General features: G+C 39.9%; 1 protein-coding gene across 5 annotated transcripts in view; it reads right to left on the reverse strand.

The window, feature by feature from the left end:
- Positions 1-15,118, reverse strand: part of LOC126237028 (nuclear pore complex protein Nup93-like) — a 227,053-nt gene that overhangs the window by 193,164 nt on the left and 18,771 nt on the right. For all 5 annotated transcript variants that reach the window (XM_049946779.1, XM_049946778.1, XM_049946777.1 and 2 more), the window contains one exon: positions 3,394-3,522. In XM_049946779.1, coding sequence (XP_049802736.1) covers positions 3,394-3,522 — 129 coding nt within the window. The remainder of the gene's footprint in view (positions 1-3,393; positions 3,523-15,118) is intronic.

Genomic DNA, 15,118 nt, shown 5'->3' on the forward strand with positions numbered 1-15,118 from the left:
CATTTTTTGTACAATTATATCAATATCATGTCATTCCAAGAATGAATATATACATCAAGTAGCACATTGTATATCATTCCATTCCATGCAATAATGTTATAAACACATTAGCACATTATACCGGGTGATCAAAAAGTCAGTATAAATTTGAAAACTGAATAAATCACGGAATAATGTAGATAGAGAGGTGCAAATTGACACACATGCTTGGAATGACATGGGGTTTTATTAGAATCAAAAAATACAGAAGTTCAAAAATGTCCGACAGATGGCGCTTCATCTGATCAGAATAGCAATAATTAGCACAACAAAGGAAGACAAAGCAAAGATGATGTTACAGGAATGCTCAATATGTGCACCATAATTCCTCTACAATAGCTGTAGTCGACGAATAATGTTGTGAACAGCACTGTAAAGCATGTCCGGAGTTACGGTGAGGCATTGGCATCGGATGTTGTCTTTCAGCATCCCTAGAGATGTCGGTCGATCATGATACACTTGCGACTTCAGGTAACTCCAAAGCCAATAATCGCACGGACTTAGGTCTAGGGACCTGGGAGGCCAAGCATGACAAAAGTGGCGGCTGAGCACACGATCATCACCAAACGACGCGCGCAAGAGTCTTTCGCGTGTCTAGCAGTACTTTGTTTTATTTTTAGTTCTAGTAAAACCCCATGTCATTCCAAGCATGTGTGTCAATTTGTACCTCTCTATCTACATTGGTTCTACCGTGGTTTATTAAGTTTTCAAATTTATAGTGACTTTTTGACCACCCGGTATATCACTCAATACATATAATGATTATATACATCAATTAGCCAATTATAACAATACCACCACTAATATACTGCAGAATGTAAAAGAATAAACTAACAGTACTGCAGCTCAGAATTCTTTTAATGAGTATAAACATCTTTCTATTAACAAATTTTTCAATTTGCCCTTGAAAAGATTGCCTTGGAGTTGCTTTATATTTTTTGGCAACTTATTATAGAATTGTCTCCCAGTTATATGACAGTCACTTTTGGCTCGAGTATTGTAATTATGGGTGTCACTGTGCTTTACACTATTTTCCTCGTTCTCTTTTACAAACGTTATGGTCTTAAATATATACAAAGAGTACACAGTCAGTAATTTATAATTTTTGCAATAGTCCCTACAGGACTGCCGTTTGCTTATATTAGCAATAATCCTAACGGCTCTCTTTTGAAGCCTGAAAATGCGATCCATATACACAGTGGGTGCCCCAGCCCAGACCTCAATCCCATATTGCAGATGTGAGTGTATTAACCCATAATACACTTGTTTAAGGACAAGGGGAGCTATTATATTTGCAAGACGTTTTAGTAAGTAAATATTACTAGAAACCTTTTTACAGGTGGAGCCAATCTGCTCTTTCGAAGTGAGATGTTCATCAATCAATATGCCTAAAAACTTATGTTTGTCAGATGTTTCAACTGTAGAAAGTGATTGAGTACAAGTATTATTAAAATGTAGCAAGAACTTTATTACTACAGTCTTGTCCTTATTCAGTGCAAGCTTATTCACTGTTAGATAGTCTGTGATCATTTCAAAGTTCTCTTTGTTGCTTTGGAATGCTGCCCACTCTGTATAGCCCCAGCTAATAAAAGATGTATCATCAGCATAGTTCACTAGTTTGGAGTTTTGTGGCTGTGTTATATCATTAATATATGCTATAAACAAGAATGGTCCAAGTATACTTCCTTGGGGAACTCCACAATTGAGAGCTCTGTATGCTGACTTTACTGTTCGGATCTTACTTTCATTCTTATAATTTAGTTTTGTGCACTGTCTTCTATCACAGAGATCAGAACTTAGTACGCCTAATTTTAGAGCTACTCCTCTTATCCCGTAATTTTCTAACTTGGATAACAGGACTGCATGAGTCACAGAATCGAATGCTTTAGACAGACCTAGGAAAGTCCCTATAACATAGTTTCCTTCATCCAGCCTGTTCAGTAGTTCATGGAAAAAAGTTGCAAATGCTGTTATTGTAGATCGTCCTTTTCGAAACCCATGTTGTGTTTTGTTCAATAGTTTGTATTTACAGAAGAAGGATTCCATTTGATCTAGAATTATTCTTTCAAGCAGCTTGCCAAGTGTTGAAGTCAAAGAGACTGACCGGTAGTTATTTATGACTGTGATAGCCCCCTTTTTATAGACTATTAAGAACTATGTCCTGCCTTTTGTAATGTCCAGGGAACTTCCGTGTAATTATTGTCCTTGAATAAAAGTATCATTTATGTTCGCCTCATAGCATATTTCTTTGTTACTTTCTGTGCTGTACTATACTGTAGCACAACATCTGTATGGTCCAAATTTCTAAGAGCTTTGTTGCTTTGCAATGACCCATCAAGTGAAAGCTACTTTCTTCCTTAAGTTTTGCACACCAGAGTAGTAAAAGCTGTGCTATGTACTTCAGCACTATGAACTCTACACAATTTATTTCAGTTATATAACACAATGCATGTGGTACCTAACAAGCAGTGAAAATTTGAAAGATATGACTGCTATCAATCTGAAGTACGGTTTGAACATCACATTGCTTTACTAAGCATGGTCCTACTGAAGGTGGTATGCTTTGACTTCCTGTGACCTGTTAACTGGCAAACCCAATCAGATGGACATCCGCAATTTAATGTGGATTCCATACCACAATGCAGTGTAGCAATTTGCTATTAATAAATCGCTGAGGTGGAAGAAGATAAATGACCAAATAAATCTGATGACTGGTTATAGAACAATAAAAAAGTGTAATAATGTTTGGCAAAGGAAACCGAGTGGTTTCTTATCGATAATTGGAGCAAGGCTGTCAAGTTAACATACAAAAACCACTGACAAATGTTAAGCACAGCTTTTGGAATCTGTAAAAGTTCCTTCACCAGGAAAATGTCATATGACACATCAGGAAAAGTAGAAGCAAAAAACTGAATACTAATAAAAATAAATTGGAGCAAAATCAGCTGTTAGGAGAGTTCACAGATATATCTGAGACAGATTACACTTCCACTAATGTGTGTGACTGTGATCACAGGGGTACGTAATGAATTAAGGATAGAAGTTCTGAGGTTTGAGCCTGGGTCAGTCCTACAATATTTATCAGTCACATACCACTTTTTTCTCCTCTAACTAGTTTTGTAAATGTGAAAAACCCATCTACAATTGAAGTTGTTCTCTTTACTTTTACCATCTCCCTTATATCTTTACTTTTTTATGACCCCAAAATACAAGGCTGGGATTTGAGTCATATTCTGTAAGAGTTATGATTAAAAATGTAACTAACATTTTAAAAATTGAAAACTTTACTCTGTCTTGTCAAGACCTTAATTCACACAGGACATGTCTTGATGTGTTGAATTTCAAAAAACTTACCTCTGCTCTTACTGAGAAATCCAAATATTCATCTGATGCACACAGCAAAGAGCTGAAAAGTTTTTGTTTTTCCTCCCTCCATCTTTTCTCTATGTCTTCCCACATCATCTTCTCAGTGTTGTAAGCACACTGAAACATGTACGAGTTAGAACAGTATAAAAACAAGTAGCATTAAGAAATCCCTAAAACCCAAAAACAGCACATATGAACAACAACAGGAACAAACGAGTTGTTAGAGGACAGAATACAGTCCACAGAAAAGATGTGTGTGTTAATATTTCAGTCTAGCACAAACTCTTAACTAGTCACTATGATTCCATGATGACTTTTCATCAAGTGTAACAGTGCTACTTGCTATTATACAAACAATACTTTTGCATACTAATCTCTATCAGCTTCATTGTCTCTCATCAGTCTTTTAAATCACACTATCTGCTTTGTCCCAGTGCTTTCCAGCAGCTAGCTGGACACATCCAGCATCCCACAACTGCTTAATTTTTTTGCTGTGGGAAGGGAGTCATCCTACTCTCAACGGAAACTTCAATTCGGGGAACACGGCATGCTCACATGGCGTAAATTCACAGCTATAATTAGTTTGTCAACAACTAATAAAGAGTGCTGCACCTAAACAGTAATTAAAATATTTTATCTATGTGACAGAGCATTTTTCATGGCGAAGGAGCCAACTGTCACGTCTCAGTGTTAGACTGAGTGCCTCAAGCATTCTTGTGGTGAAGGAAGCATATTCTAAGCATCACTACTTAGTGACTATAGCCCCACATTTCCTCTGCTCTCAGTAAAAAAAAAAAAAAAAAAAACACCATCATTCTCTTCTTCAAACAAATTCAGTTTCAGAAGCAAGAAAAGCACCATCATTATCAAGAACTTGCTTCTTTGTAGAGTTTTACCCACGTTTGGTTGATGATATGTTTATGGGTAACTACTGGGAGTGATGAATCCATTTTTGTATCATGTTTTGGAAATGGTTAGAACATTGTTCACTTCTGCCGATGTTTGTTAAGATGTGCTGTGGTGTGCCCGCGATAAAGCACTGACAGCCGACTATCTACAAGCCGCAGCATTTCAACTCCCACAACTCCACACTACCAGCAGCCAACCTTCAGACCACAACAAGAAGTTGGCCAGCAGGCCATCAGAGGGTAATACTAATGGCCACACCAAGATGGCAATCGACGAGTACACCAGCCAGCGGCACATGCTGACTGGACTACATTATACATCCCCCAAGAAGGAAATCAGCCAATATGAAAGTTGTAGCCATCTGCCTGGCCAGGATTTAGGACTGTGCTCTGGCTGCAATGGGCAGATTATATACCCGCTAAAGACTGATGTTTATTTCCAAAGTCACCGCCGCTGCTTCCACATTGTCCACCACTAGCTGTTCGCCTTCAACTTCACTCTTCTGGGGATGGTTCCTGCTCAGCGTGACACTTTCGGAAGTTTTCACTGGTGACTATTGATTTGGACAAATTTTCATATCCCGTACTGGACACGGGCTTTAGCTCAGAACCAAGGTAGGACAATTACTTCACCTGCCCCCCCCCCCTCCTTTCCTAGTATTGCTAGAAACTGACAAATCTTGTTCTCTGGATCTGGATACTTCAAGAGGAAGTTAACATTTGGCTGAATATTCAAAAGAATTTTGTTTCCCTTTTTGATTCATCCATCAGATCAATTTTGTCCAAAGTCCTTTCAAATTGTGTGTTAGTAAAAGTGTTAAGTGACAGCTTCCTGTTCTCAATTTTTGGGAGACTTTTCATGTTGAAACATGCAGAGCTGCACCACAGTTCAGAGCCCACATTACACTGTAGGCCCCTTAACTGTCTAGATCAGTCAGTTTGAAGGTCAGAGGAAGGCAAGGGCATACCACCTCCAGTAGGACAACACCTAGTAGAGCACTGTGGTGTTCATCCTTCAGCTTGATGCTGCCTTTACTTTTTAATAATATCATATTTTGTTGTTTGAAATAATGGTTCTTATTCATATAGCAAGATACATTAACTTAACTATTTTTAACATTCCTTTGCATCACAACACACATTCTTCTGTTTACTCTGTTTTCGAAGCAGCATGTCATCCACACAGATCACTTCAAAATGATCTGATCTGCCAGAATGGTGTGGATTCCAGCTGCAGACAGATTCAAGTATTATTCAATCTGATTACATAGCACAAAGAGGTCTTCCTCTACCAATTTCCATAAGCATCAACATTCTGTTTATTGATCAAAGAGACTGGCTGGCATATGGAGGAGTGTACTCAAAGATTTACATTACACCTTTGCAGTGCACTGAAGCATTAGAATACAGTAGACAGATGTTTAAAGTCATTTGCAAACTATGTAAATCTTTCCACTATTGCACAGAGAAAAACTGTGCTACTAATCTGACAGCCATTTCTCAGTCTTTCTTAGGTATCTGATCAACAGTTGTAGAACAACTGTTACAAGCAGCTTAAATTCTTAGCTTGAGTATGCCTGTAAGCAGAGCAAAGATCCACAGATGCAGGTTGTGACTTGTCTTCATAGAGCTTCACACTGCATATCTCCAGAATTCCCTGCATTAATTCAAAGTGCCAGAAACAGTAGTCATCAATACATATTGTATATCAGTATTTTAAAGTCATCAACATGTCATGTTTTTGCTGAATGTATTTAATGTTTTGCATATACAATAGACTCAACTATCCAGATTGTGACTGTCTGGTCTACTTAATTAATATCATAATAATCTTACTTCTCTGTGGTAAAATGAGGATTAATTTTTTTGTATACACTGTACTTTTCCAAAGCTTTAGCAAGGGGGCGCTGGCTATACTGCTACGTGGCCTTTCAAAATATATTATGCATCTTTTGTCCACAGTCACATTTATAAGGTACACACTGTATTGTGAATTCTGAATAAATTACCAGAACCACTCTTCAACAAATGGTTTTTAGAAGCCCTCTTCCAGCACTTCGAAATGATACTGGCAACCTTGTGCTCTTTGTTTCTTTGACTGCATATCAGACGTCCAAAGTGTGTGTGTTGTTAAATTGTTGTTTGGCGTGGCCCTTTGTGCTTTTAATAAAAAGTCTGAACTGGGTGATAAACATAAAAAAACTTGTAATAACTATGGGTCAGGAACTAAGTGCTGAAATACAACTGGATTCTAGAGTAGCAGCCAAAATTATTGCTTTGCAGTTAGTGGAAGAAATAGTACTGTTGGAGACTGGAAGAAAATTCGAGCAGAAACTGAAAAGAGGTGTGCTTCCCAAGCTAGTGGAAGTGGAATAAAAGTAAGGAAGACAGTTTTGAAATGTAAGCATTAGGCTTTAGCCACTGACAAAAAGGCCATGCCACTTGTTTAAAGACTATCTGTTGAAGTTAACTGACGATGAGGGAATTCCTGGTGAATAGTTGTACAATTGCGATGAGAGTGGTCTGGGTTACAAGATGCTCCCTGCAAAAAGCTTGCTTCAGAAAAGGAAGCTGCGGCATCCAGATACAAGAGAAGTAAGGATCAAGTTACCATACTTGCCTGCAATAATGTAACTAGCAACCACAAGCTTAGGTTCCTTTATAAGGAAGTCACAGAAATCGCCTTCCCATCCTGCAAGTGACAAACTCACACACAGAGATATCAAAGTATTATTTCTGCCACAAAATGTGATTGCTGTTTGTCAGCAAATCGACTAGGGCATCCTTGAAATGCTAAACAATATTGGCATTGGCTGCTCAGTTCTTTTATATCAGTAGCTGATGATAATGGGTACTCCATATAACGGTTCCGAAGATGATTGACTTACTAGGTGTCATAAGGTGGTTGGCTGAAGCACGGGAAGATATTCCAAACATATCACTTGTAAAGTCTTTGAAAATTCTTTTAGACCATGGAGGTGAACATTTTAACTTTCACGTGTGAAACTGAAGTCAAAAATGGAAATATGATATTGTTTCATTGCCCAAAAATGTACCAAGCTGTGAGGCTGTCAGTGCAGAGGAAGTCACAGATTTAATGGCAAATGATTAGGTTGATGAACTAACTGACAATAGTATTGTGGAAATGGTAATGCAGGAGGAAGTAACACATGACGAAGTAATGCAGGAGGAGGAGGCAACCTCAGATGACAGGAGAAATCTCATCGGACATTCTGAAGGGTTCAAGACAAATGAGGCAGTGCTGCAATACATTAGTGAGCAAGAGGAAGCAATGCCAGCTGATTCCCCCCCCCCCCTTTTTTTTTTGCATAAACAGAGGGATATTGCAGCTTGGAACAGGGCTAAAAGAGGGACACAGTCATTTATTAAAATCTCAAACCTGTAAGTTTCAACTTTTTGGCTTTTGACATGTGTATAATTGCAAATTCATACTTTACAATGCAGATCATTTTATGTTTCCTGTAATAATTTTTGAAGGACGCAGTATGTACACCACAAAGCTTATAACTGGTGTGTATTATGTAGTAAGCGAGAAAATGTTAATAAACTTGGGTTTTGGTATAAAAATGGGGTGTTTTGAACAGTATGGCTGGGGTTAAAAGTGGTAATTTATAGAACTCCTGCCTATCCAACTTAACCTTCTGTCACATTAGGTTGAAAAGTCAAGAGTGTACTGTATTTCAATAATCTTCCTATTCTGCACTAGTTGGTACAGCATTTGAAAATTTATGAATTTTCATAATTTACCATTAGGAACCAAGCTATCGGTGATGGTACTGAAAGTAACAAGAATATTCTCATTGCTATTGGTAGTAAGAGAAAAAAAAGGAAACCAGAAGAGTATTTGCTGATAACGAAGTAGTAAACTTGAACATAGTGAAACCAGCTGAATAAATAATAAGAATTTGTTGCTGGCTCAGTTTAAGGGCATATAGAAGTGAGTAGGTCATTACCCTTACACAATTATTTACAGAGTAATAGAAAATAAATTATATAAAATGCAAACATACATCTATAAAGAAAGGCTTTGACACAGTTGACTGAAACACATTCTTTGAAATTCTGAAAGCAGCAGGAATAAAATACAGAGAGCAAAAGGTTATCTATGACTTACGGAAGCCAGACTACAGTTACGAGGTAAAGGATATGAATGGTAGGCAGCAACTGAGAAGTGTGTGAGACAGGTTTGCAGCCCTTTCCCCCATGTTATTCAATCTGTATATCAAGCAAGCAGTACAGGGAACCAAGGAAAAATTTGGAAAAAGTATTAAAGTTCAGGGAAAAGAAATAAAAACTTCAATGTTTGCCAATGTCACTGGAATTCCTTCAAAAGACTGCAAAGAACCTGTACAGTTTCTTGTGAAGAGGTTGTAAGAAAAACATCAACACAAGTAAAACGAATGTAATAAATGTAGTCAGATTAAAACAAGTGACGCTGAGAAAATTATGTTACAAAACAAGACACCGAAAGTAGAAGACAAGTGTTGTTTGGGGAACAAAATAACTGACAATGGCAGAAGTTAGGACATAAAACTAACACTTGCAACATCATTAAAAGCTTTAATGAAATCTAATAAATTTAAGGGTCAGAAGTTCTTTCCCGAAAGTACCAGTGGAAAAATACTCCTATCGGAGCACACAAAGGGTGAATATTCTCCTTTTCTGGAAGACTGATTGAAAAGTGGTGAATCAGCTGCCATATTCTACCTCCCTCAGCATCTTTAATAATTTTACCAAAAACCTTGGCATGGAAATATTTGCCCTCTTCTTAACATGCAACTCACCTCTTATTCCCACTATCTCCCCTAACTGTACCTTGCCACACCCACTAGTTCATTGCCATAAATTACTCATATCCATCCACTCCTACTTGCCCATCATCATTCACCGATTCACCTCAATTCATTGTTGTTATCTCTTTGTTTCTCTGTCAATGTCCCCTGCCTCACAGCCATAGTTTCCTTTGTTTACTACTACTGCAACTCCATCTCATCTGACTGTCACTTTCCTTCTCTCTCTCTCTCTCTCTCTCTCTCTCTCTCTCTCTCTCTCTCTCTCTCTTACTGCTACTATCTCATACATTCCTTCCCACTTTTGAGGTTTCTTCTTGACATCACTTTCTTTCTCACTGCCATCATCATAGACTCTGTCTCTCATTATCACTGATTCTTCCCCCCCCCCCCCCCCCCCCACTTCCATTTTCTCTTTCTCTTTATTTCTCTCCCACTGACACTGTCTCCTTCTCTCTTTTCCTAATGCAATTCTGTCACTGTAAGCTGTGTTTCATTATTTCCCTCTCTTTGTCCCAAACTGCCATTTTCTCCTTCATTCTTTCTAAACCACAATCACAGTCTACTATCTTTCAGTTTCATTACTCTTCTGTCTCTTTTTCATTGCCACTGTCTCCTCTCTCAGTGTAAAAAAAGTATGAATATGTTCATATATCAAAATTTTTAAAGGTGCTGAGAGGCAGCTGGTATCCCACTTTTTAGTCAGAGTTTTTAAATAAACAGGAACATATTCACATTTTTTGTGCTCCAATACGAGAATTTTTCCACTGGTTCCCTTCTTTTCCCTGCTACAGCAGGGGACGTTACTCATATGAAAGAACTTTATGGAACAGTAAAATTTTCATAGTTTATGTATGTGAAATTGGAATAACTCAAAACTAATCTTACACCTCAGACCAGATTTTATGTGCACAAAAATTTTGCATGTCCTTCAGTACTACATGGCGTCCCCAAAACCCTTCTGATGATAAGGACAAGACATTTGCCATGCACACCCACCTTGGAATCTGTAGCTCAGTTTTGGTACCCAAAAACGGTGTCTTTGGGATGATTCTCATAAATGGATAAAGATTTTTGAAAATTGGAAGATGCAACTTCTAGATAAATGTCTTGACAATCTAACAGTGACATTCGAGCAATTCATTGTGTTTAGTTATTCAGATATCTGCTGCAGACAGGGGAGAAAAAAGTGAGAAATGCTTTTTTCCAAATTTTCTACGCAACTGCTCACGAACTACACTGCACCTCTATAAGCTCTATAAGACACATCGTAGACCACATCCATGCAAAAAGTACCAGCCCATTTGCTCCATTTGCCTTAGCTGGAGGAAGTGTGTAATATTCAAACTTTGATCCTGTATTGTAGGGTAGTTACAGTAAGGTGAGCCTTCTATTGAAAATACAAATGATCCCTAGCCCAAGAGCTATCCAAAACACTTCACCTTACCTGCCTATTACCAACAGAAACTGAAGTAGAAGACCCAGAAAAACCTGTTTTAATGCCTAGCAACTGGAACATATTGGTAGCAGTCACACGTGTACTGATTTGTCTGGATTAGGGATGAAAAAGAGATATATATTATTTAAATCTATTAACTGAATAAAAATAATGGTCCCACCCACTTCATAAAGATGTAAAATAAAAACGTAGATGGCAGCCAACAGATTCGAACACACAACTTTCAGCTCACCAACCAAGCAACTTAACCACTACACTACATCATTTGGATATGTGGGGTTAATTTCAGTACTCTTGTATATAAGGAGAAATACACTGCAGGGTGACTGCCACCACCATATAAGATCGATTCAAAAAATTCTGGAACTTGTTCATAAAACTTTTCTACTCTTACCTTTTACTTATTGTGCATGGTCACCTTTGATCTACTCTCCTCCTCAACCGATACACCATTTCCAATGTCACTTCCACTTTCTGAAGTAGTCTTGGAATGCCTCTTGCTGGATCGGGCAAAGTGCCATCTGTGAATTTTCTTTTATCTTGTCTCTTGTTGCAAATCTTCGTCCTTTCAATGGCATTTTTTACTTTTTATTTTATTTCCAAAGTCCACAGGGGCCAGATCTGGAGAGTATGAAGGATGAGGCAGCATAGTGATTTCGTTTTTTGTGCAATACTCATGCACCAACAGGGACGAATGTGCGGGTGTGTTATTGTAATGCAAGAACCATGAACTTTCTTGCCACATGTCAGGCCATTTCCTTATCACATTTTCTTGCAGGCGTCGCAGCACATCCCGAAAGTACCATCGATTAACAGTTTGTCCCTGTGGCACACGAATTCAGGATGAACTAGTCCCTCAAAATCAAAGAAAATTATCAGCATGGCTTTGACATTTGACCTGATCTGAGCTGATCCGACAAGCTTTTGTTGGTCTCTGAGAACCTTTCCCAACCAATAGTGAAGACTGAACCCTCGTGTCAACATCATAACTGTAGATCAACGTCTTATCACCAGTTATGATTTTCTTATGGAGCACCTTATTCTCATTTGCGCGCTCCAAATACTCCTCACGTATTGTGAGGTGAAGGTCTTTCTGGTCTTGAGTCATGATCAGTGGGACGAACTTGGCGGCAACACTATGCATTCCAAGATGCTTTGTCAGCATGACATGATTCAACTGAATTGTTACATTCTTCTGCAATTTCTCAGACTGTCAGTCTTCGATTGGCACACACAATTTCATTGACGTTACTGATATGAGTGTTATTGGTAGACGTCAAAGGGCATCCTCAACGAGAGTCATCTTTAGCTTCCATCGGGACATTTTTAAACCGTGTGAACCATTCATAACACCAAGCAGGACTTAAGCACTCACCACCACAGGCTTCCTTCATCATTTGGTGTGTCTCTGTAAAGATTTTCTTGAGTTTGATGCAAAATTTAATGCAGACGCATTGTTCCTCTAACTCTGCAATCTCAAAATTCACAAACTGTGTGACACAACGTTGTATTCAGTACAGCAGTGAACAATAATTAACAGATGTACTACAATGAAACTTTCAACAGTTTCACACCAAACACAGGCACGTGCCAGGATGCCAACCGGATTTCAATCTAGCACACCATTGGCACTGAATTACAAATGTTCCAGAATTTTTGAGACATACCTCATATAGGTGGTTTCAGGGACCTCTCGTGGTTAGCCTGTGGTCCCTCGTGCCCTATGACAGTGTTCTGATTCTCACAGAGCTGCAAGATTATTCTTTTGTCCCTGAAGTCTATTCCTGCAATCTTCAACTCTCTGAACAATTTGTTCCAATTAATATTATCAAAATGTTCTCATGTTTATGAAGGCTACCCAGATTGATGAGTCGAGTCTTAAGGATTGCTCTATATTTAATTGTAAATTAAGTACTGCCTCTTGTGCTCCAGAGTTCCTTCAAATCCCAAACTGTTCACATTGTCACAGTCTTCTACTTCCTCCTCCACGCAACAATGGATAATGTCGGTTAGTATTTTTGAGACATGTAATATGAGGCTGTTTGTTTTGTTTTGCTTTAGGGCACAGAGAACAACTGGGGTCATACATGCCCAAGTCGAAACTATAGACCACGAAGACAGAGAGGAGTTAAAGAATGACGATACATCAGTCTCAACTGACGTAAGAGAAGACAGCTAAAAACAAGCATGTGGAGAAAGGGCTAAAAAAGACACCATACAGAAAGGGAGGTCCAAAACTAAAAAATTAAATGGCCTTCGCCACATTGCTTTGGTGGATAAAAAGTAAAACGCAGTTGACAGCCCACTCGTCATTTGCTAAAACAGCTGATAACTCAGACAGCAAATCCAAGTGGGAACATAAACTGTTAAAAAATGGGCATTCTGTCAGGAATTGGCGGACAGTTAAAACTTGGGCACAATATGTACAAAGTGGTGGGGTAGCCCAACTTATCAAAAGACGATTGCTAAAAAGGCAGTGCCCAATATGCAGCCTAGTTAAAATGACCTCATAGCAACGGAAAGGCCAAGAGGAGGTTGTCCAAGCTGCTGGGAGAGCCGTAATAAGCCGGAGCTTATTCCCGTAAAGGGAGGACCATTGGCAAGGCCAAAGGGACACCACCTCTTGACAGATGGCAACACAGAGATCATCAGAGGGAATATAGGAACTGGCGGGCTGAGGTACGAGGACTACAGCCTTGGCAACAGTATCAGCAGCCTCGTTTCCTGGCAGACTAACATGACCAGGAACCCAGAGAAACATTTCAATGGCTCCACCAAGAGTGAGCAAGTGACAGTTTCCTGGACCTGCTGCACTAAGGGATGGGTGGTGTACAGCGCACATAGACTTTGAAGGGCGTTGAGTGAGTCGGAGCAGAGGACACAACTGAAAAAGCGGTGTTGCCGGATGTACTCGTGGCCTGATACAGGGCAAAGAGCTTGGCTGTCAATACCGAGCAGTGTGCTCGAAGCCGATATCGAAAGACATGGGTGCCAATGACGAAGGCACATCTGACCCCCCTCCGGTCAGTCTGAGACCCACCAATGCATACAAGGTACTATCGCAAAGTTTCATACGAAGGCCGTGAAACTGAAGGTGACAGAGCGAGGCTGGAGTAGTGTCCTTGGGAAGCGAATGAAGGCCAAGGTTAACATGGGCCGGGCGTTTCATGAAGCCTAGGTGGTGAAGGGTTCTCACCCACTAGGAAAGATGCAGGTAGTGTGAAGTTAAGCCGCTGTAGCAATTGCCGAAAGCAGACTCCAGGAGGTAACAGAGAAGAGGGACGCACCCCACACTGGTGATCAAAGGAATCATTGTAGAAGGTGGCATAGGATGGGTGGCCATGCATGGCGGACAAATGGCATGCATACCTGCCGAGGAGAAAGTCACGGCAGTAGGGCATTGGTAATTCAGCAGCTTCAGCACACAGACTCTCATCCGGGCTAATGTAAAAGGCACCAATGACTAAACAGATGCCACAACGGTGGACAGTGTTGAGAAGGTGTAGGAGAGATGGACGTGCAAACGCATAAACAAAGCATATATAGTCTAGTTTCAAACGGACAAGGGTCTGGTACAAACGGAGGAGGGTGGTTCGATCAGCACCCCAGGAAGTACCATTGAGGACAAGTAGGACACCGAGGAACCGCGTACAGTGGGCTGCGGTAAGACACATGGGAGGACGAAGAAAGTTTCCTATCAAGCATGAGCCCCAGTAATTTCGTAGTTTCAACGAATGGAAGGGCAACACGCCCAAGATGTAAAGATGGTGGGAGAAACCATTTGTGCTGCCAGAAATTCATACAGACAGTTTTTTTATGTGGAAAAATGAAAGCCACTGTAGATGCTCCAGGAGTAAAGACAATCAAGACATCGCTGAAGACGCTATTCGGTGAGACAGGTATGTGGAGAACTGCAATAGATGGCAAAATAGTCAACAAAAAGGGAGCCGGCAATGCCCGGTGGGAGACAGGCCATTATAGGCTTAATTGGCAATAGCAAAGAGGAAGACGCTCAGGATGGAACCCTGAGGCACACCGTTTTCCTGGATAAAGGTGTCCGACAAGGCAGAACCCACATGTACCTTGAAAACTCTGTCTTTTAAAACTTCCTGAAGAAAACAGGGCAGGTGGCCAAGGAAGCCCCACATGTAAAGAGTATGGAAGATGCCAGTTCCCCAGCAGGTGTAGGCCTCCTCCAAATCAAAAAAACATGCCCACTGTCTGGAATTTCCATGGAAAACCATTCATGACATAGGTGGAGAAAGTTACTAGATGGTCAACTCCAGAGCACCATGCTCAAAATCCACACTGTGCATTCATCAATAAATTGCGAGACTCTAGCCACCATACCAGCCAGGCATAAATCATATGTTTCACCACCTTGCAAATGCAGCTGGTAAGAGAGATGGGGCGGTAGCTAGAAGGAGTAATATGAGGCTGATTATTCTATGCTGTTCACATTTCTTCTCGTTGCTGGTCTTCAAAATGCATATCATTTGTTTCTGCTCAGAACCATTGGTATTTCTCTTTTCACG

This window comes from Schistocerca nitens, chromosome 2, assembly GCF_023898315.1.
Source record: "Schistocerca nitens isolate TAMUIC-IGC-003100 chromosome 2, iqSchNite1.1, whole genome shotgun sequence".
In the NCBI taxonomy this organism is placed as follows: domain Eukaryota; kingdom Metazoa; phylum Arthropoda; class Insecta; order Orthoptera; family Acrididae; genus Schistocerca; species Schistocerca nitens.